The 23,515-nt window shown below is 40.5% G+C and overlaps 2 protein-coding genes across 2 annotated transcripts in view; one reads left to right on the top strand and one right to left on the bottom strand.

Moving 5' to 3' along the window:
• The window catches only part of gnaz (guanine nucleotide binding protein (G protein), alpha z polypeptide), a 79,406-nt gene extending 58,718 nt beyond the window's left edge, over positions 1-20,688 (bottom strand). Inside the window, exons 1-2 of the mRNA XM_028824535.2 lie at positions 20,329-20,688; positions 489-1,786 (exon numbers count right to left, since the gene is read on the bottom strand). Of these exons, the coding sequence (XP_028680368.1) occupies positions 489-1,211 (723 nt within the window). The 5' untranslated portion in view covers positions 1,212-1,786; positions 20,329-20,688. The remainder of the gene's footprint in view (positions 1-488; positions 1,787-20,328) is intronic.
• Positions 1-23,515, top strand: part of rsph14 (radial spoke head 14 homolog) — a 140,217-nt gene that overhangs the window by 89,373 nt on the left and 27,329 nt on the right. The window lies entirely within an intron of this gene.

The following is a 23,515-nucleotide window of genomic DNA, read 5'->3' on the forward strand; positions in this document are numbered from 1 at the left end:
CCTGAAAATGTATGGATGGTTATGGCTTATTCAAATGATCCTGATAAAGAAAATCTTTCCCATCATCCAAGCCACTGTTTATTAATGCTGTCTTCATATTACACCCAGACCCAGTCTGAGCAAGCCTGAAATCTCCTTTCCTGAACTATACCACTTTCTAAATTGGAACAATTAGATTTGGATTAATCAATCTGAGCTAAACGTGTACAACCTTGGTGTAAAGAAAGTTTGATGATTTGATGCTAATCAGAAGCTTTTGCCTTGTGAATTATGTAGCATGCCAAAAAGTACCTGGGGAATCAGAAGTTCTAGTGTATCATGTAAAGTCAGGGAAAAATATAGGAAACCCTGCCCCAAAGCTTTGTCACTGCGGGCCTCCACTAAACTATCTGCATTTACTGGAAATTTTGCTCTTCAAGCAGTCTGATTTTTGTCAGGAGGAAGTTGGTGAGACACCCAGGAAAAACAAATGAAGCCATTGTACTTACCGTTTGATTATCTTCATACAGCTTAAGGTCATAGCCGCTGAGCTCCACACAGAATATTATTGCGGTGACCCCTTCAAAACAGTGAATCCATTTTTTTCTTTCGGAGCGCTGTCCACCCACATCTACCATTTTGAATGTCAGCTCTTTAAAGGTAAACTTGTTTTCTACGATCCCAGTTGTCATGTCTCGGGACCGGAGAATGTCTTCAACGGTGGGGATATAGTCAACCGCAGCAATGCGATCAAGGTCATTAAGATAGTAAGCAGCATTATCCTCCAAGTGATATTCATTGGAGCGACAGAAGCACTCTTGGACACCTGGGTCACCCCAGAGCCTCTTCATGACCCCCTGCAGCTCTGGTGTGATCTCCCCTTTGCTCTCGGCAGGACCAGTCAGTGCAAACAGCTGGACAGCGTCATAGGCTCTGTCAGGGTTGTGAAACTCAATTTTGAGGGTTGCCAGGGCTCTTATGATTCTTGTCAGGGAATCAATGGCATTGTAGATGATCAAGGGCTTGTACTCTTTGCAGGCCTCCAAGTTAAAGCCACCACTGTGGATTATCTTCATCTGCTTCACTATGGTGCTTTTTCCTGAATTGCTGGTGCCAAGGAGAAGAAGCTTGATCTCACGGCGTTGCCGCTGACTCTCAGAGCGCAGGTGTCGGTCGATTCTGCGAGAACGCCGAGCGGCCTCCTTTTCCTCCGAGCTTTGACGACATCCCATGTTCCTCCTGAGAGAGAGTTAGAGAAAGAGAGAGAGAGAGAGAGAGAGAGAGTGCAGTGAAGGAGGCTGATGAAGCAGGGACACGTTTAGCTCTGCTGTAGGTGAGTGGACAGCCTTGGTGACAGGTGCTGCTTTCCAGTCATATACAATGCACTGCTGCTGTCCTGTTCCTGACACACACAATGGCCTTCCAACTTGCTCCTAGCACAAGGTTGCCAGACTGCAGAGCTGTCAGTTAGTGCTTCTTCTTTCGGCCGATGTCATAGCATTTTCACATCCACCAGGCAAACTGTAGCACATTCCTGTTAATGGAACGATTTGCCTCTCCTCTGCTGTTCCACTGGAAACAGAAAATCCCTCTCCCTCCACCTCTGCATGGCTACTTCATGTCCTCTGTTCCAAAGGTGAGGTGCACACGCTTATCCAGCTGGCTTCTGCTCGCCTCCCTGTTTTTAATTGTATTTTCCCTGTTGCCGTGGAGATGGGCTGTGTTAGGTGCAACAAGTAGTCGTTCTGATTGTGTCTTCTCCCTCTAGACTTCAGCAGCCTGTTGCACACGATCAGCACCTGTATGCCTGCAAGAGAGGGAAGTGGCCGTTAGCACGGCGATCTGGTTGGTGTGGAGAGGTGAGAGACACTTGACGGAGGAAACTCGCATGCATAACAGCAGAGCAGGAAAAAGTGAAAGGAAAATAATCTGTAAATCTTAAAAACGTTGCTGGCGCCCTGCTTCTGGTGACCTTTTAGATAGATTTGTGCGTGACATAAGTAAATAAATAATTAAAAGCCACCCCTTTCTGAAAGCCACACCACATGGCAGCTAGACCTAGAAATATGACATTTGTATAACTGAAGTTCAGCCATGTTGTTCTTTTATACCTATTTAGTGCCAGTCTTTTCAGAACCTTAATGAAGCTAATTTCACAACTAGTCAATGAGCTGTGCCTTTCTTGTTGTATGAGTACAGCAACATACCCATCCCAGTCTGTGTATCGGATTAAAAGATTAACTCTGTCACTACACCTCAAGAGATATGACACCTCTATTTGTAGTTTGCAATCCTACAGTTGTCCCATTTAAAATGGTTTTGAAATCTGTCTAATGCCATTTAGAACTGGGTACAAAGTAGACCAACATTGGTAAAGATGCTCAGCAGAATGTTGATGTTATTGTCAAATAGTACAGTTATGAATGTGATTCGCAATGGTGAAAAAAAGATTGTCTTTGATAAAAGTGCTATCAGAATTGCATTGAGCAGGAAGCAGTCTCAAAAGAAATCTGAGAAGGGTAGATAAAAATGTTCGATGCATCCCAATGTGATAAAACATGAGCCATCAGGTAATCACAGTACATGTCCTATTAGTGTGAAAGAACTCCTGTAATTATATCCTCCAAAAGGACCAGTCTCCATCCTGGGTTCCGCTAGAATAATAGATGGAAGCAGTTATGCAAGTATAACTTGTGGCTCCCTTCTGAATATTAAATCTTCTGGGCCCAGTCTTCACATCATTAAGCCAGAGAATCTCCTCCATCCTTACTGGTGGCAGCAGACAGATACCACAGGAACGAGGTGCCATCCTGTTAACCTAAATAAAGATATAACTTGACTGAAGTCTGACCCATTTTAAAGGGAATGTAGTACTTTAAGGGTGACATTGTCTTGTGGTGGTTACTCTGGAGGCCATGGGAATCTCATTTCCTGGGAATTATTTTGGGGCTTGCCCTGGAGTCTCCCAAGATGGGATATAAAAGAAAAATTTCTGCCAGACCAAACCATTTAAGGGAGAGTTAGGGAAAGGTTCAATAATGGGAAGATATAGAAATATAGGCCAAGGAATATAGGATAGGAAAAAGCTGCACAACAGGGTCAGATCTTAATGTTGAACCCTCAAGGTTGCCAATTCAGTCCCCTGCCCCCTGACCTTTAGAGAGTCAGTTTACTTAAGTGTATGTAAAAGACTATAACGTGCTGAGCTTGTGAGTCACCTTGGGTAAAGGCGTCTCCCAAATATGTACAGTAATAGCATTGAAAAAGTCATTATAGATTTGAGGAGGCCAAGAAAGCTGTATTGCATCAAGACCATGGCAGTAAAAGCTGTTTGCTGATTCAGATACAGCCTGGCTTGAACCCAAGCCACAGAGGAAACAAGAACATGCTCAACCTTGTGAGATTTTGGATGTATAAATAAAGACCTTTGAATTTTTATTGCTGTGCCACATCAAACATTCAAGCTGTTGATGTCACCCATATGGTAAGACAGCCACACAGGACAGAAGGGCCATCCAGAGGTTTGCGACATCTGCTCCAAGGTAATAGGATATGGTTTAACATCAGGGATAGAGATCCCTGCTGTGACATATTGCAGGATTCCAATGTTGCCTATATGGTCAAGCAGATGGTGCCACAGCTAAAATCCCAGACCAGAAGCTTCAAAAGCCATTTGTAAAGTGACTGCTAGTTTTTAACAATAACGTGGTATTATAAACTATACATTGGTGCGGGTTTGACAATGTTATATATTTTTGCTTAACACAATTGTTTTGTATTGTGTGACTGCAGTATTATTTACCCATCCATTCAATTGCTGGACCTGTGTAACCTAAGTCACTTTTTTAGTACCAGTTTCTCATTCATACAGGATTGAACTAATCCCCTGTGTTTGGTGGTCTAGTCCCCATTGCAGAGTTGACATTTCCTGCTTCAGTTTTTGTCTTGGCAGACCTTTTGCCTCATGGATGTGCTGGTCTGTCTATTTTACTGTCTTTGTCTGCTCTGATTTTTTTTAGCATGGCACAGCGATGGAGAGCTTAGCTCTGCATGTTCACAATTGCAAAGACCTGCATTAGAATCCTAGCCAAGCCACTGTCTGTATGGGTTTTGCTTGACCTACATGTGGGTTTTTCCCTAGGAAGTCCTCATAAGTGTAAATTAGCCAAGTGTGTGAGCTTCTCCCATTATGGGTTCGATGTTGTTGAATCTTTTTTATTTTCTTTCTTTATAGCATCCTTCACAAAGCACTCCCCTACAAATTGCTTAATAAAGCAAAACTTACAGTACTTAATTACAATGATGCAGTATTAGAATTGATGTTTTTGATAAGGTTAACAGTATGGGGTGACAGTTCAACACAATCAGGATCGGTTTAGTTGATACAGACATCTATTATTACATCTGCTTAATCCATTTGAGGGTTATGAATGGCCATGGGACATTCTGCTGCATCAGGGACAAGACCCTGCAGAAGTCCTTCAAGGGCATATTCACACACACACGGTGTCAGTTCATAATTTCCAGTTAAATCCAAACAGAGAAATGCCAATGTTCATATTTCACAAAGACAGTGACCAGATTGGAATCTGAATCCAGGATTCTGCTACCTATGCCACTTATTTCCCAGCACTTGGGATAACAGACTTTAATTAGAGATTATGTTTATAGGTTTTCCTCTTCTGTATTACAATAAAGCCTACCATGTGTACTGTATATTTTAATCTTTCCTATGTATGCGCTATATTTGACTATTCTTGTGTATGTTTTTTCTCTGTATATTAATTGACAGTATTCTGAGTGCTATATAAAAATAAAATTGTAGTTGCATTGTAAAGTGGACAGCATGGTGTCACAGTGGTTGGCTCTACTGCCTCACTAATCATCATCCATTGTTCATGACTGAAATCCCACACCCTGTAGATGTCTGTCAGGAGTTTGCATATTCTACTGGTGTTTGCATGGGCTTTCTTTAGAATTCCCCCAAGATCTGCAAGTTAGGTCAATTGCTGACTACAAATTGGCCTCAATTTTGAGAAGGTGTGCGTCCTGCAATAGACTGGGACCCTGTCCACAACTTGTTACCTGTTTCATGTCCAGTGCTCCCAGATTAAATCCTTGTAGCCCCACAATCCTGAACTAGATAAAACATGTCTGAGAATGTACTATACATGTATGTATGTGTTATAAAGTGAATTTCTGTACTAAGTGCAAAAAGGCAGTACTTACTATATAATCAGTAGGATGTGACACATCTGAAGCAGTGTGATTATGTATCACTCTGTCTTTACTTATTTATGATGATTCTTATATGCATATATGAGATACTGCTTTGAAGAGTCTCCACGTGTTGGTACATTTTAATTTTCAATCTGAGGCTGATAACTTTCTTTTAATATGTACTACTTTTGTGAAGATATTGTTTTTGTGATGCTTAATATAAATATAGGAAATACTAATAATGTAATGTAACTTTTTAACTAATTTCTCCAGATGGAAAAGGTCAATTCTTGTAATAGTTCACTGAACAGAACTTTATTCAAGGGCTGGTAAACGTGTCTGACTTACTCAAGCTAAGGGAAGGGAGACCATGAAAACAAATACTGAGTGCACCTTATTACAAATAAGATAGTCAACGTCTCCCTTTACACCACAGTATGTTATTGGGAATGGGGTGGGTGAGTGGCCTGTTATATCTCTATTAATTCCAGTTTACCTCCTTTAACAGGCACATCTTACTTTCATTCACTTCACAACTCTAGATAATTAAATATGTTCCTTTAATGTCAGAGAAGCACACGCTTAGAATTCAGAAGAAGTGAAGAAGTTCCTCAAACCTCTTTCAGACACAACCAGATAAGCCCATTCATATTCAGCCTGTTAATAAATAGCAGAACTTTTCTCTGTTTATTAAACAACTCCAATTACAGTATTTTCCAAAGTTGCTGAGTTTGAATCCCATGCCCATATGAAGTTTACACCTTCTTCCCATCATATGTGTGTTTTTTGTTAGGACTCAAGCTGTGAGTGTTATCCACCATGCCAACCTGTTTTGCTAATTTGTTCTTTTTAATGGTGTATATACCATATCAATTCCACCCTACGATTGTGATGTTCGGTCAATAAGGAGTGCTTTTATTTCGGCCTGTTCTATGTGGAGACATAGCCCTAAGCACCCAAAAGTCATATAATAACAGTGCTGTCCCCAGTTCAGCCTGGAGGCCTCAGTAGAGTTGAGGGGTTAGTGAGGTGAGCCACGCCTCGGTTTCAGTCACATGTGCTTTCATCGGTTTCATGGAGCAGCTGCACCTGAGGCCTTGTGCTTGTTAATATGCATGGAAGCCCACTATGACCTTGTGAAAAATTTTCCACTGCAACTTTCCTGCCATCTTCTAAAAATGTTCTGCTCTATAATTTGTGTGTAATGACAAATAGCAGTAATTGGAATGGTGGGACTGAGCACAGCACACTTGAGCTAACATGAACAGGATTATTACAATTTGCTAGACTTCCTTGTTCCCTGAAAAGGCATTTTTTTAAAATTGGAGGTCTGTTGCGTCCTTATTGATTATTTTAGAAATGCACAACACTAATCTAGATACACTCTAAAAGGCATGTTTCTTACCAATGTTGTAACCTCTGACCCATGCTCTGACACCATTGTGTGATCTATCTTCTGTCAGAGGTGGTCAGGATTTTCTAAAGTGGAGCTGGGATGATTATCAGTTGGGCTGTCTCCAAAGCTAATACTTTAGTTACAATGCATAAGTCTTTAATAAACATAAAAATGCAGCATTGTATGCACATGCTCGTCTGCCTACTGTATACTGCTCACCTACAAAGAAGGAAACAGGCATAGTGGATTCTCTTATTGAAGGATACCGGTATAGTGTGCTTATTGAAATTTATTTTTCAAGCTGTTTAAAATTTAAAATTGGTCCCACCTTTCCAGAAACATGCACCAAGTCATGTCCAGGCTGTACTTAAGATTTGATATGATGTGATGTCTGGTCAGTAAGAGGTTGTTAGTTGGAAGGGAACCACAAGGATGTAGCACAGCATCTAAAGAATATTTGTGACTGAAATAGAAGAGCACACTGGCAGTATGAGGGGTCCAGGGAGTTGACAGTTCAGCAGAAACGTATGCCAGTACAGAAGAGAGTGACACATTTGGGATAGGAATATATAATGTTTCCCAAGGACACTTGAGGGCTCGTGACCCAGCCGGTGTCATGGGTACATAATCTTCTGCTAACAGAGAGGTATAGAAGACAGACAGAATGGGATGGCAATAGGCAGCAAGGGATTCTGTCTTAATATGTGGCAGCAAAGTGGCACTATCTTGAGCAGCTGAAACCAGAATCCTCTTATCTAACAGATAGGGGGCAGCTTTGGTGCCCAGAGTTAGAGGACTGTGTTGCTTCTTTTTAAAAAGAGAGGCTGTATTGGGGACACATCTACTTACTGAAAACTAAAATATCAAAGATGCGGTGGCAAAGAAATTTCTGGGTGGCTGTGTCTCTGGCAAAACTAGAACTACCTCTAAACCCAGAATTGGTTCTGCAATTTTCCCAGGGGAGATATTCAAAGGGGGGTTTAAAACCACCTATAGTATATTCTAGAGTTGAAAGGAGAGTTCAGGGTGAGAGAAAATGGCCAGGGTCACGAGAGATACGTAGTAGTGCATCTCGCCTCACCCCACTAGTTAGAAGAGACTTCAGGAAGGATCAGAGAGGCACAGGGTTTTTTGTTTTAATCTGTACTTTGTTTTCCTTCTCGTTTTCTTTCATTTTCCCCTGCAGTTAGGATTAATTGTGAATAAGCACACCATTTAAATACTTCTAGATGTAGACTGCTGCTATAAGAGCAACCTTTCCTGTTAGATGGAATAGAATAGATGATCATATTGATACAAGGTATTGTCCACTTTTTTACCATAGAGATATATAAACACTCTTGTCTGTGATGTGACCTAGTGATGGGAGGAAGAATGGAAAAAAGTTCCCCCTGTCCACATATTTTAATCCCCACTTAATTTAGTCCATTCATTTCTAAACTCACTTAATTTAGTTCAGGGTTGCAGTGATCTAGTGATGGAACAGAACACCATTTCGCGCAAGTTTCTCCAAGAAAAGTTCTTCTGAATCCAAAGAGAAAAGTGAAGCAAGTTTGATTTAGCAAGCAGTTCATTTACACATAACAGCTTGCAGTGAAAAGCAGTGGTCACCATGGCCCTTTATAATGGGGACTCGCTCACTCAGTCTGAAGTCCTAGACTATGCACACCATATTATACAATGGTGCATAGAGGTTCAGCAACGAAGAGAGGGAGTGAACCTTGTGTGGTGCCCCTGTAGACTTGATGATGCCTTTGTGAAGCCGAGGATGGCCATTGTCACTGGCTTCTACTCTGCTCTTTTAAAGGAAGACACTGGTCCAGCTTTTTCAAACCACCTGTCTGTTTTGTTTTTCCTTGAGTGTGAGTTGATCCTGTTTCACTGTAATTCTTCAAGGCCAGTTAGCACTGTGCTATCTGTTGGCAGGTGCTTTCTGTGGCATGCTTACTCAATCTCATATTTTTCAGATATTATCATTATTTTTGCATCTTGGAAAAAAGGGTGTGTTTTCAGAATAAACGTTTGTACTATTGAAAGGTGATTGAATTTCACCAGCACGCAGGACGCCAACGCAGGTTCAAGCCAGCTCTGTCTGTGTATATGCACTGTTTGCATATACAATACAATACAATTTATTTTTGTATATCCCAAAATCACGAAGTGCCGCAATGGGCTTTGCACTGTTTATTTACTTGTTGTTTGCTTTTTATAAATTATTTCACCCACATTCACTTTTCAAGGTTTTCTAGTGCTTAGAATATGGTCTAGAATATGGAGAGAAGCACTCATTTCACAGACTGCATTGGCCACTTATGCAGTAATTTAGGAAACAAAAAAATAAAAACAACTTTTGTTATTTGCTTCTGTTTGAGTCCGTACATACATGAGGTTTAGAGCTTCCTGCTGAGTTACACATACACGACTGCAGTCAGTTTATAAACCCTTTAAAAATCAGCAGGTTTGTTATGTATTTTGTGGTCTATTTTTCAGCCAGCTTTAAATGCTAGGCATTCCGCCTCAACTAATTCACTACTATCCAGCCAGCTTTGTTGTGTTTACTGGGACATAATGTTCAGATTGTTCTATTTTGTTGTAATAAACTAAAGATATTCACACCATTCAGTTTTCATTTCTGTTTCTTATGTGTTAAGATATACATTTATCTTATTTTATTGTCTGTAAGCATAGTACATGTTTTTATTTCTTGCATAAAACCTGCTTTGTTTTCATGTCTTTAGAAAAAAAATCAGTTGCCATATGCGACCTTTAATTGCAAATTTTGGTAAGTTTGACAAAGTTATTAGCATTGTAAAATGCTAGAAGCTTATTGATTCTGAGCAGAATTTCTTCATTACATTGTAGTCCTGTGCTGGATTAACATTAGTGGATGAATAAATACAATCAGATAATTTCAAATTAGAAGACCCTTGTCTTCTTGTTCACTTACTATGTTATTGCCATCTCTTGGCCCTCTTAATATATCTGGCATTCAAAGGGTTTCGCTTTTACCAGAACAGTACAAGTACACACAAACTTGCATTAGCATCACAGTTCTTCCCACTAAACTTTTGCCATCTGATTATTCTATTATGTTGCCTTTTTATCTTGCAAACTGCAACCACTTTGATGGCTCTGTGGGAGGGAAAAATAATTAGTTGCTGAGCATAAGCTTATAAACAGAATATCACATCTAGAGGACAATATGAGGCCTCTGAGTGTTCTGGAAAAATATCCTCTTAAGTACTTTTCACCATTCTATCTAAGCGCCTTGCCCAGTGGTACTGTCTCTGTAAATCCAAATCAACAGTAATATTTTTACTTTTTGGCCAAATGTGTGTTTGTCTGATGGGAGTGTGTGCTAATCTAACCCGTTGCAGAAATGGGAATCATCAGGGTTAAATCCCAGAAAAGGGGATGCCACAGAGGAACACCAGATGCTATCCCAGTTTGATTTGCTGTTCTAACCCAATATCATAGCGTGAAACTTAGAGGAACATCATATCCTATATTTTAAAACTGTGTGACCAAGAAGAACCTCAGTTTTGTATATGGCAAATGACATTTCGTACATACATTTGTAACCATTAAATTTTGGCTATATCAGAATACTTTTACATAAAGTTACTGTGTAATAATAGACAGTTATTTCTGTGGCATAGAATCTTCAGGAGTTTTTTTGGACACAATCACTAAACTTCTACCATTTTACAGTGCTAATAACTGTGCCAAGTTTCATTTGGATTCATAAATGTATTTTTGAGTTATCCTGTCCACAGGCCCCGACCCCACAGACAGACAGACATTCTGAGAGTGATTGTGTTCAGGTATGTATAAAACATGTCAATTAGTTAAGACCCCCCTTATAATACTGTTCCTTTATATATGTAGGAAGGAAAATAGTCTGTACAAAATGGATATGTGTAATATTCAATCTTCTAACCTTATATTATTAAAAGGGATGTGGCACATCAGGGCAGTATCCTACTCTGGGCAGTGGAGTAATTCAGTACTATATTAAGATCATGTCCAGTTTTGATCCCTATGGTAATCTAGTCCCAATAATTGTGAGCAACATGGTGGCCAGTATCTCATCTTGGCCAGCTACTTTATACATTATACAAGTGAAAAAGCCTTGACCCATTAGGCTTGTATCCAATTTTTGACCAGTTATTCTAACTTAATCCAGGTAATGGTGTGTAGCTTTTGAAGAACATCAGGTTCTCTGTCCCAGTACATTTATTGTACCTTAATTGCAGTAGAAAAATGTGACTCATAGTAACATCAAGAAATTGCTTCATTTGATCAGTTATTCTATCTTAATTATTTTTTTTAAATCAGATATGACTTTAGAAGAATATCAGGTGACTATATGAGTTTGACTGGTTATTCTAACCCCAGTAATGTTGTTCAACATTTGAGGCATTTTCCAGTTTGCGTAATTATCCAATCCTAATCTCAGTGTAACTCATATGGAAATCTGAGTCATTTCTGAGTCTGACCAGTCCTTCTAACCTAAAATGGACTCAGAGGCTCGTAAGGGTCATGTGTGAGTTTAGTAATTGTAGTCTCATTACAGTAATTGTTTATATCATTCAAGAACTTCAGATACAGTGTTCCAGTTTGAACAAACCTTACTGTCTTAGTACCATTCCATGACAACATCCAAGGAAATAGCAGGGTCTGTTTCCAGTTTGGCCAGTTATTCCTATCTGACTTGAGTTAAAAGGTTGTAAACCACATGACAATGGGGCACCGTACTTCACTGTAGCTTCTACTTCATTCCCAATGAAAAGGTGTGAACAAGATAAACTAGGAGCATTATTTCCAGTTTTGACTGCTTTGATCAAGTGAGCAGGTCTCAACAAAAGGTCACATTGATATTGGATTATATCAGTCCAGAATATGTGCGTTGGTTTTAGTTTACAACAGTATAGCTCTCTTTTATGGTGTACATCTCCTCTTCTGCCTAATTTTATACTGTACACCATTAGATGTTAGTTTCTATTTTATATTGTAAATCCCGCTTGTATCGTCAAACTCAAACTTGCAGTGACTTAGAAATTCCATTAATTACCATCCTTCCATTTCATAATCTGCTCATCCAATCTGTTTAATGTGCCACTTGTACTTTAGGGTAATGATTCAGTAAATATTTTCAGGTCGTGGTTCATCATTAAGTAAAAGCAACATGTGAGCCTTTAAGCAAATTAAAAAAAAACACAAAATGCATGTTGGAAGCCTCACCCAAAGGTTATGCCAAGATTGTGTCAGAGCTTTAATAAAAGCCAATTTGTTCCAAAAATCTTCAGTGGGGGCACTGCAGTTTTTTCTCTGGACATTTTTCTTTTAAAGCAGAAGGTTACGTTTTTTTGCATTTCGGGGTAAATCAAATCAAGACTTGCCTCTGTATATGTACCATGCTATGATCTACATGAAAGTAAGGTGATGGCTCCAGCTTGACTTGACATCTGTCTGAGTACCATGGCTGCCACATCACCCACCCCACTTAGTTCTCATGAAGTTACACACATAATTCAGGAAAATCCAGGTTTGTTCAACAAGGGGGAGCTTTGGAAATGATTATACTTATCACATTCACCACAACATTGCTGGGTCACTTCTCTTCACTTCGTGTATTGCACATGAGGAGGCCTTGTCACAGGCATGGTGCGATTCATTATTACATAGATAAGCGGACTGGCAGAGACCTATTGCAATTCATCAAACTTATGAGTGAGCTGGCACAGACTTTGAGGTGAAAATTTTGCAGTTAATTAAGAGAGAGGTAGTCTGGCAAAGGCCGAGCAGAGAAACAAATTTAAATTTTACAGTTAGTGTTGACTGGCAGAAGAGTTATTATAGGTGGATAGATGGCAATAATTCAGAGATGTGCAGAATGGCAAGCTGGGCAAATTGTAAATAATGGAGTGAAAAGTAGACGATGAAAAGATGAGCTAAACACATTGTGTGAGTAATGAAAAGAGACCAAGATGAGGCAAAATCTTCAGTGGAATAACATGGTAAATAAGTACAAGCTGAAGAAGATGTATTTCTCATAGTTTAGAGAGCTAATTTATGAATATCAATATTTTTGTCCATTTCTTTGTTTTTTTTTTTGTTTTCAGCAAACCCTTTGTACAAAGTGTCAGACAGATCCCTGTGACGCCTTTGTTTCCATTTTTATGCAGTTGTATTTCAGGTGGGTAAAGGGACTTGCTCAATGCAATAGCATGAGAAGATAGTGGGGACTAAGCTAGCATCATTTCATTTCAACATCATGGCCACATTAAGAGGGAGTGAACATTCAGGAGTTACTGAAAATATAAGGGTTGTTCTGTGGGTGGAGATTCAAGTGAGTTGAATGGACTCAGATGTGCACTATAGAATAAGCCAATGTGTTAAACCGTGTTAGGGTCACACCTCAGAGCTTAAAATGCCTGTACTCCAAATATGGTAAAAAAATAAATAAATATATATATATATATATATATATATATATATATATAAACCAAATAAATTATGTATCTGTGCATGTAATGTGCCTTGGGATGGTGTTCACAATAGAAAGGCGCCATACAAATAAAGATTACGTGTTTGTAGCACTTTTCCTCCCAGATTTTTTTCTTCCCATGATTACTGATAGCTCATTATTTATGGTAAATCCATATTTACAACTAAAACCATAAAAGAAGTGTGAAAGAATAGCACTTTATATCACCATTGCCAGGTTTTTTCAGTCTTTGTTGGTTATTATTCTCCAGTTAGAATTCACACTATAAAGCATTTTTTTAACTGTTTTACTTATTGTATTGTTTGTCCTTATAGTAAAGCTAGTCAGGTACAGGAGTTAATCACTTTTGTCAGGGTTATGTGAAGTCAGTTGTTAATCGATAATGTCAAGTCTTTAGACCAGGGTAACAAGTGGAAGCTTTCAAAAACACTGGGAGAGCATGCAGACTTAACACGCTAAACAGGGAGCAGAGCAGGAACAAACCACAAAGCCTCCTGCATTAACAACCTGATGCCCAATGTTTTTATTTCTTAAATTATTATTTTTGTGTTGTAATTGGTATATCAAATTAATTTTTCTCTGCTTAGTAGCTGTGCATTTCTAATTGAATATAAATATCATAAAAGTGGATAACACATGTACTGCAAATCACAAAGCTCTCAGTACAATTCCTTCTGGTGTCTCTCCTTCTGTGTGGCCCTCTTCTAGTCATTTTACCTGCCTGTGCTGTCAATTGTGATAAAGTATCCCAATGACGTACGTCACCTCAAACAAAGGTGACAACCATACAGACCATAATAATAAAAATGTAAACAATACACTTGTCCCCCATGAACCAGATTAAGTGAGTCTGATAATGTCATGCTATGTTAATGTAAAACATACACAAGCTTGGTCCCTAATGAAACACATATGTGTATTTCCACTCGCAGCCACAGAGCAGCACAGTAGATGATTATAAAACTACAGCCCCAGTATTTCCTGTCCTATAAAAATTAGTTTTAATAGCATGGGAGGCACCTTTGGCAAATGCTGTCATATGTGTTTTGTGTTTACCTAATTTTTTCCTTTAAGATGCCCTTTTCACACCTAGTAAAGTCTCGTAAGGTGCGTTTGGCATCCCCTTCGTCCTATCCATTACTAAATCCATTTTAGGTACCAGTGTGGGGACTTTCACATCCTCAAATAAAGTTCCTATTTTGAGACATCCAGTGGCAGGAGTGTCAATGCAACAGCTGTTGTTTCTGCACTCGCCTTACTCAGCATGGTGTCAGCAGATGTGTGGCTAATAGGCCTTTCATTGCCAATTAGTACTTTACACTTTCATTTCTTTTTCTTCTCTTATGGAGTTTTTGGAAATGATTTTCAATTTAAGAGTGAAAATAAAAACTTTTTTTTCTTTTGTTGTGCTTTGTTCATCCTTGCATCAGACCAGCAAGGTTAAAGGTTGCCCGTTATATATTCTGAGGGAGGCATCAAGCTCAAAAAGTGTTTTGCTGTGACTTCTATATTGGATCTGCATTGCTGTCTTTTGGACAAAGCCTTGGCACTTGTCCCTGTGAACCATAACTAACAAGCTCCACCGTTAATCTTCAGTCCATTTCCAAACTTGATTTACAGAGCGCCACGAGGTCAGACTGCTGTCAAAGCTGTGATTCTTTTTTTTTTTTTTTTTCTCATTGACACATGTGGCCTTTCTGTCTACCAGTTTGCTGTTAGCTTTATGAGATGGTAATGTAACATCAGTGACTTCTGCACCTTTACCTTATTCCTGTCTGTTTTATGTACTCCTTGAATGTCCAGTATCGATCGACACGGTCAGTCTCTATCAATCATCACGGTGCACTGATCCATTCAAAGTCATTTCTTCAAAGTCACTGTCTTCCCTGTTCAGCACATCCACACACCTCAGTTCTATGGTATTTGCAATCCTGAACATTTGTCTACTGCCCTTACTCTGCTCTAATCTTGTCTGAATGGTTTGTGGCTATTTGTTTTGGTGGCACTTGCAATATTTTATGGTCTCACTTCACACTTATCTCCTTTGTTTCAATCTGATTTGTACATCTAACTGACAATTAGATTCTTGTATGTGTGTCTGCTTCTGTTTAGACACTGGGTCCTACAGTATGCCTTGTTATGTGTAGGCTCTCAGTGCTTCACCAGGTCATGTGCTGGTACATGTACATTTGATTAAATTCGGGGACTGGTGTTCATGTCTGCTTACACCAAGACACTACTCTTTGTGTCTGTCTTCTTTAAGGTGCTGGCCCTATTCGCCATCTTCTTACATTTAGGCCTGATTACTTCTAAGCATTGGTCTTTGTGTCTAGTTATTTTCAGGTCCTCACTTCTATGTCTGGATACATTTAGGTACCAGTCACTGTATCTGGTTATATGTACACCATCATCTCTATGCCTGATTGTGCTCTGTCTGTGGCCACTGTGTCTGGTGTGGACTTTAGGAGGTACTTGTGAACTGACCCTGAAACCAAACTATACACAGGAGACGAACATGTTTAAAAGTTATTTTCTTTAACATAAGTAGGAATAAGTACAGTAAAAACACAAGGAAAGCTACAGTGATGGATAAAAACAACATTACTTAAACTTTATAGCCTCGTACAGCTAATTATCCCATGGGCCGGATGTTGTAAAACATCTAAAGTCTAAAATCCCTTCCTCCTCACAATTCAAAACAAACCGCTCTCCTTCTCCTACTTTGGCCTTACTTCCTCCCACTGGTTGAACCCTGGTCTCCTACTTCCTTCCAACTCAAAGACCCAAGTCCTCTGGCTGGGGGAGTCTTTAAGGTCCTGGAGCTGTCTATGCCAGGCTCCCAGGTATGTCCTGCCTGTTCCCATTACCATAGAGTTGTACACAGGTGAACTAGGTGGCCTTGGTGAAACATCAACACTATATATATATATAATATATAATATATTTTTTTTTTTTGTTTAGTCTTGACTGACCCAGATCTACTCTGGTGACAGTCCCTTTGGTTATAATAGATATCACTACCCGGGTGTTTTTCACACTGGTTACTTTTTTGGAACTGGTCTTTGTGTCTTCTTTTGTTTAAGCACTGCTGTCCATGTTTGGTTATACTTAGAAATAGGCCTGGACAGTATTAGAGTTGGGGGTGTTGTGTGGGATTATTTTATGGTGGTTACATAGATTGAAATATAGCATAAATGATTAATTTACTTTCTCATCCTCCCTGAAATTAATTCTTGGCTACACCCGTGTCACTGAGTTTGTCATCTGTTCGCCTGATGGCATTTAGATATTGGTCTTCTGTTCTGGTCCCTTTGTCTCATTATTTAGATAGATGGCACTTTATTGATACTCGAGGATGGGCCCTCATTTATGTGTTTGATAACATTCAACCACCACTGTCCATATCTGGTTTTACTTAGGTGTTGGTCTCTGGGTTTGATTCTATTTAGACCCTTGTCTACATCTGATCACATAGAGATTACTTTAGGTTTTAAGCTTGCTTTTGTTTAGGCACAGATATTTTGATCATTTACATCTGGTTATGGTGTCATTCGTTCTATAAAACCTGGATGAGGCTTTTATTTCAGTGTCTGGCTAGTAATGTGGTGCTGCTTTATGTGTCAGATTAAATATGGATTGTAGTTTTGTTTGTGGCTACCCACTCCAATATTTGACCAGAACAAGGTACTTGGAGAGGACAGAGCATACCATGTCTTAAATACAGTATATGAGCAAAAAATGTACATAATTCTGCCTGTGGAGTTGATGTAAGCATTAAACTGCAAGCACATCATTATGGCTACAAAATTAACATTAGAATGATGGTAGTAAATGGACAATAGTGTGGTGTACTGAGGTATGAGGTGTTTTAGCGGTGTCATCTTACAGTCCATTATTCTAAAAGCTGAACCCTGCTGCTACTCAGCACATGTCTCAAATCAATCTAGGCCTACCTCTGTCAAGTCGCATGATAGACCTTCTATTCCATTGATTTATATCCTATTTTTGGCCACCTTTTGTCAAGTAGGCCAGCATTTACTGCCCATTCCCACCTTAAAGCCAAGTCCTTGATAACATGTTTCATCATGCTCATTCTCTTTTGTGATCTTACCATTTTTCATGTAGATGAAGTGTAGTGCAGATTCTAAATTAGTGCATATTTGATTCTATTCCATTCTAGTAACTGTTTTAATGTATTGACGGGTGTCAGTTGTGTGGGTGTCACTTTTGAACTGGGTGTGTGTGAGGGTGCATCTGTGCTTTTTAATTGGTTACTTCAATGTGTGGTAAAGCATCTGCATTTTAATAGAGAACAACATGCTAAAATACAAAAAGGGTTTTATTGATTATTTGTGCACATTGAGTTGCACCATTTTGATTAACAATACATTGTCCATATATTTCACATTGGCAGTTACCTGTAATTAATGTGTTTAAGAGTGAAAGAAAGCTTTCAGTTAATTCTAGTTGATGGTTTTTTATCCCCTGCTTAAACTTAAGTTACCAATGTGGTTCAAACTAATTGAAATCATAAGTAAGATCAAATTAAAAAAGGCATCCATTGTAATCAGTACTGTAGCACTCATTTAACCTTTTGCTTGAGGGTGTCCAGTACATCATAGCACATATTTACTCACAACTGGGAGTCACTAGTTATCTTAACCTGTGTGTTTGGGGTGAGAACATGCACACTCAACATTCATGGTGACTAGGTAAAGGATTTGAACGTGGGATTTTAAAGCTGTGAAGAGGCAGTGTGCTACCCTTTAAAAATGCAGTCATGCCAGCTTGACTAGTTCACAAGTGGCCTTCTCTCCACAATGACCAAGTTTACTGCACCTCAGCTGCATATTTTTGATAAAATGTGACTGATGTGCATTTGTTCTTCCTTGTTATGGTTAAAGAGACTTGATATGTGAAACACACTGCAGCACTGAGCTCAAGGAGCTCAATTCATAAGATTGATGTCACTTGATGTGCTTTTGTAATGTCCATCTGGGTTAAAAAATGAATTTCATACATTTTTAGGGTATCTTACAGTTTCCCAGCATTTTTAAAAATGAACCACGACATCCACAGTAATTAACATAAACCTGCATACTTGGGCATCAAGCAACCACCATTTTCCTTCATAATGGAATATGCATTCTGACAGAGTAAAATCCTAGAAATGTTGAAATGTTGAATGTGTATGGGTGACGAGGAGCATGAGGTGATATTTAATAATGGAGGGAGTTAGTAACCCTAACACTTCCTGGAAGAACGTTTTAATACTATTTTATGTTTGTCACCTTCAATTTACTCTGGATCAATCTACGTCCATCCATCTTCTGTACCTGCTGATACAGTTCATCATATCCTGGTATTATGACTTGCATGTTGGGAACCAATCCCTGACCGAGTATCAGTTTCTTTACGTTTTTTATTTATATAGGAGTTGCCCTCATGTTCATAGCTACTGCCTATGTCAAGATCACTTGTGCTGTCCAAAATCTGACATACCATCTGTTCTCTAGCCCCAGACTGCCCCTTTCTACTCATACCTCTGTTTACGGTATATTTATACTTCCATCCACTAGACCATATTATTTACTGTAGGCTTCCAGCCATCCATCCCTACATTTTCTTGATCTGCTTTGTCTAGTTGGGAGAGTCAGTCTCTTCCAACGGTGTAAGGTGCCATGAATCAACTGTGAATGAACAACTCATCCATTACGGGCTCTACTCCTGCCTATGTACAGTGTGCCATTTTAGAGTCACCAATCCAGTTAACAAAAAAGGTCCGTGTCAAAAGTCCACTCAGCTGAACCAAAATTTCGGCCTCTGAAGGTCTGAGGCATTTTGAAGACCACTGTGTCATCATGCCAACCTAACATTCTTAAAAAGTATGTTTGTATATATGAAAAGACACCTTAGCCTAATGGAATTTGGTTTTGTTTATGTCAATTTGTTCTATTTATAAGGTCCGTTGGGGATGGTGGGTGATGAGCACGTCTCTAATCTGCTTTGTACCAACTACAGTTACACTCCTAGCAGCCTTAGAAGAGAATCTGTCTCATATTTTTAGGTTCTTCAGCCATCTCGGCTACAAATATAAGACCATATCCCAGCAGCTTGCACCCTAAGCCTAATGCCACTTTGTTCAGTGTATGCAGTTAACGTGTTGCTTATTAAATAATCTGCTGGATGATGCATTTTGGCATCTGTTCTCCTTGTGTTCCCTGTTGTCAGCACGGCAGCCAGCTTTCTGCCCCATTTTCCCACTCGGCTCTCACCTGTGTTCACAGTGGGTCACTAGTTCAGGCATGTGTGCTGGAAAGGCGGCTCCAGGCAAGCAATAGAGGGTCAGGTGCATGAGAACACATGACTGGGAGTTGTAGTGTCCCGAGAGTCACCAGAATCATGATGACTGATTGCAGCTGAATGTTTGCTCTGAGAGTCTGGAGTGAGCAGCACGTTGTCTGCAGCTGCAGCGTATCACTAGACCTCACTGTGGGTGTGTGGTGTTCACAGCTTTAGCAAAGTGGGCCACGCAGCCTTCTGAAAGGCACTATAAAAAGCAAAGCCTGGCTAACAGATAACCAAGCCCAAGGACGCCTAATAACATAGCATACTAAAATGGACCTGACGTTCTCCTAACCATCAAGGCAACCCTGCAGGAGGATTTCCAGCCGCACAAGAGTTTTCATTCTAGGGGTCAGCCAAACTTCATAATTCAGAGGTCGACCTCCCAGTTATGTAACTTCCCTGTTCTAAATGTCCGATTGTTTTGACAGCTCAGGAACAAGATCAGATTGTCTACGTTTTCTTGCGAAGCGCTCTTTGGAGTGCTCCTCCCTCCCATCCCTCTGTCCAAACTGAGCCTGCATCCATCACTGTGCTTTAACAATGAATGGTGCAGGGGGTCAGAGCACAAGGTGAACCTCTTGGGGAAAAGAAATGCTAAGCTGAGAAGCTGAGCAGCAGTGCCGGGTGATGCGTAGTAAAATCCTCTGGCACGGTCCCTGCAATAGGGATGGGTGATGCCTCTTTCCTACGTTTTGTGAAACGGCACTCTAGCACAATGGCTTGCTGCTGTCCCCCTCCCAGCAATGCTGCGATTTACAACCCCATTGGCTCCCCTCTCGGTAGGATAAAGACCACGTTTAACACTCCAAGCCAGCAAACAGCACAGATGTGCAAGGCAAAAAATAAATAAATAAATTAAAAATAATGCACTCACCATGTCATCTCCACTTCCCTGTGCTGTTCAGCTGGCCCCCTCCCTCTTCACAGCTCCATCCTCCTCCTCCTCCTCCTCCTTCTACCTTCCTTGGGCACTGGAGCTGCCTGAAATGATGCAGGGTCACCAGGGCAGGATGCGGATGTAGCAGGAACGAAAAGGCAGAAAAATGCACAATTCTTTCTGATAGTCAAAGAGGATAGCATGGAAATGTGAGGCAGAGAGAATGAGGGGAGAGGGAGAGAGAGAGAGAGAGCTATAGAGACAGAGGGTGCGGGGAGGGGGGGTTGGGTGGTCTTGCGCTTGTTTCCTAGCCGACCAGCTCACTTCACACAGCAAGAAGGACCACTCAGAGCACAGATGCCTGTGTTTGAGGTACCCGCTCACTCGGCAGAGACACTCTGCATCTCCATTAGCTGCTGAGCCTGATGGATGTCTCTTGCAGCCAATGGCTGGTGTAGGAAGGAAGGCCATGTTTGCAGCACTGTTGTTTAGGGAGGCAGGGAGAAGGCTAAGGAAGCGTTGCAGTTTGTGGACTGTGCTGTTTGGTCATATCGTATTGTGTATGCAGCTTATTAATTATTTCTCCAAATGCTGACAGTCAGCTTCCTTGTGTGCTGCTGGCTCACAGAGTAGTGTTTGCTTTTTAAATTTTGATTTGACTTTGACTAAATTTTCTTTAATATTTCCAGGGGGAGGGCGGCATGGTGGCACAGTGGGTAGCGCTGGTGCCTCGCAGTTAGGAGACCCGGGTTCCCTTCCCGGGTCCTCCCTGCGTGGAGTTTGCATGTTCTCCCCGTGTCTGTGTGGGTTTCCTCCCACAGTCCAAAGACATGCAGGTTAGGCGCATTGGCGATCCTAAATTGTCCCTAGTGTGCGCTTGTGTGTGTGTGTGCTGGTGCCCTGCCCGGGGTTTGTTTCCTGCCTTGCGCCCTGTGCTGGCTGGGATTGGCTCCAGCAGACCCCCGTGACCCTGTAGTTAGGATATAGCGGGCTGGATAATGGATGGATGGATGGATTTCCAGGGGGACCTGGGCCTGGTTCAGTTTCTACTTGTAAAACAGGACTCTGACACTAAGGAAGGAGGGTGGCATGGTAGTGTAGTTTCAGAGCTTCGGCTCCTGGCTTGGCCATCATGTGTGTGGAGTTTGAATGTTCTTCCCATTTCTTTGTGGTGCTTCCCCAGGTACTGTAGACATTCAGGTAAGGTTGTCTGACTATTCTAACTTGTCCCCGTGTGAATGTGCCCCGTGCAAGGTTGTACCCATCACTGTTTGGAAAGACTCAAGCCCCCATAATGGAAATTGAAAGTGAATTCAATCAGTATGTTTATCAGAATGTTTATGTCTATCTCTGTGTTTAGATGTTCTTGGCTGGCAAGGATCTGTTTTGTGAGGGCTGAAGGAATTTTCTTATTATCCCTAAGTGTTTTCTTCCATGTGACCACATGCGTCTTTTTGGCTGATTCATTACATGGGGTAGATTCTTGTTACTGGTAACAAGGTTGTTAAACCAGACCTGTAGTTTAGTACTGTTGTCCAAAGACATAGCCAGCACATGTAGCTGAACTACATCCTCTATATGAAAGCATAGCTAATTCAGGAGAGGGGAGACTTGTTAGCCATTTTAATCGCCTTCCATACACACATACAGATACAATTAGGTCCATAAATATTTGGACAGAGACAACGTTTTTCTAATTTTGGTTCTGTACATTACCACAATGAATTTTAAATGAAACAACTCAGATGCAGTTGAAGTGCAGACTTTCAGCTTTAATTCAGTGGGGTGAACACAACGATTGCATAAAAATGTGAGGCAGCTAAAGCATTTTTTTAACACAATCCCTTCATTTTAGGGGCTCAAAAGTAATTGGACAAGTTAAATAATTGGAAATCAAATGTTCATTTCTAATACTTGGTTGAAAACCCTTTGCTGGCAATGACAGCCTGAAGTCTTGAACTCATGGCCATCACCAGATGCTGGGTTTCCTCCTTTTTAATGCTCTGCCAGGCCTTTACTGCAGCGGCTTTCAGTTGCTGTTTGTTTGTGGGCCTTTCTGTCTGAAGTTTAGTCTTCAACAAGTGAAATGCATGCTCAATTGGGCTAAGATCAGGTGACTGACTTGGCCATTCAAGAATTTTCCACTTCTTTGCTTTAATAAACTCCTGGGTTGCTTTGGCTGTATGTTTTGTGTCATTGTCCATCTGTATCATGAAACGCCACCCAATCGATTTGACTGCATTTAGCTGGATTTGAGCAGACAGTATGTCTCTGAACACCTCAGAATTCATTTGGCTGCTTCTGTCCTGTGTCACATCATCAATAAAAACTATTGTCCCAGTGCCACTGGCAGCCATGCATGTCCAAGCCATCACACTGCCTCCACAGTGTTTTACAGATGATGTGGTATGCTTTGGATAATGAGCTGTTCCACGCCTTCTCCATACTTTTTTCTTGCCATCATTCTGGTAGAGGTTGATCTTGGTTTCATCTGTCCAAAGAATGTTTTTCCAGAACTGTGCTGGCTTTTTTAGATGTTCTTTAGCAAAGTCCAATCTAGCCTTTCTATTCTTGAGACTTATGAGTGGCTTGCACCTTGCAGTGCACCCTCTGTATTTACTTTCATGCAGTCTTCTCTTTATGGTAAACTTGGATATCGATACGCCTACCCTCTGGAGAGTGTTGTTCACTTGGTTGGCTATTGTGAAGGGGTTTCTCTTCAACATGGAAATGATTCTGTAATCATCCACCACTGTTGTCTTCCGTGGAGGTCCAGGTCTTTTTGCGTTGCTGAGTTCACCAGTGCTTGCTTTCTTTCTCAGGATGTACCAAACTGTAGATTTTGCCACTCGTAATATTGTAGCAATTTCTCGGATGGTTTTTTTCTGTTTTCGCAGCTTAAGGATGGCTTCTTTCACCTGCATGGAGAGCTCCTTTGACCGCATGTTGTCTGTTCACAGCAAAATCTTCCACATGCAAGCACCACACATCAAATCAACTCCAGGCCTTTTATCTGCTTAATTGATAATGACATAACAACGGACTTGCCCACACCTGCCCATGAAATAGCCTTTGAGTCAATTGTCCAATTACTTTTGAGCCCCTGAAATGAAGGGATTGTGTTAAAAAATGCTTTAGTTGCCTCATATTTCTATGCAATCGTTTTGTTCACCCCACTGAATTA

The sequence above is a fragment of the Erpetoichthys calabaricus genome, chromosome 18, assembly GCF_900747795.2.
Source record: "Erpetoichthys calabaricus chromosome 18, fErpCal1.3, whole genome shotgun sequence".
NCBI lineage: Eukaryota > Metazoa > Chordata > Cladistia > Polypteriformes > Polypteridae > Erpetoichthys > Erpetoichthys calabaricus.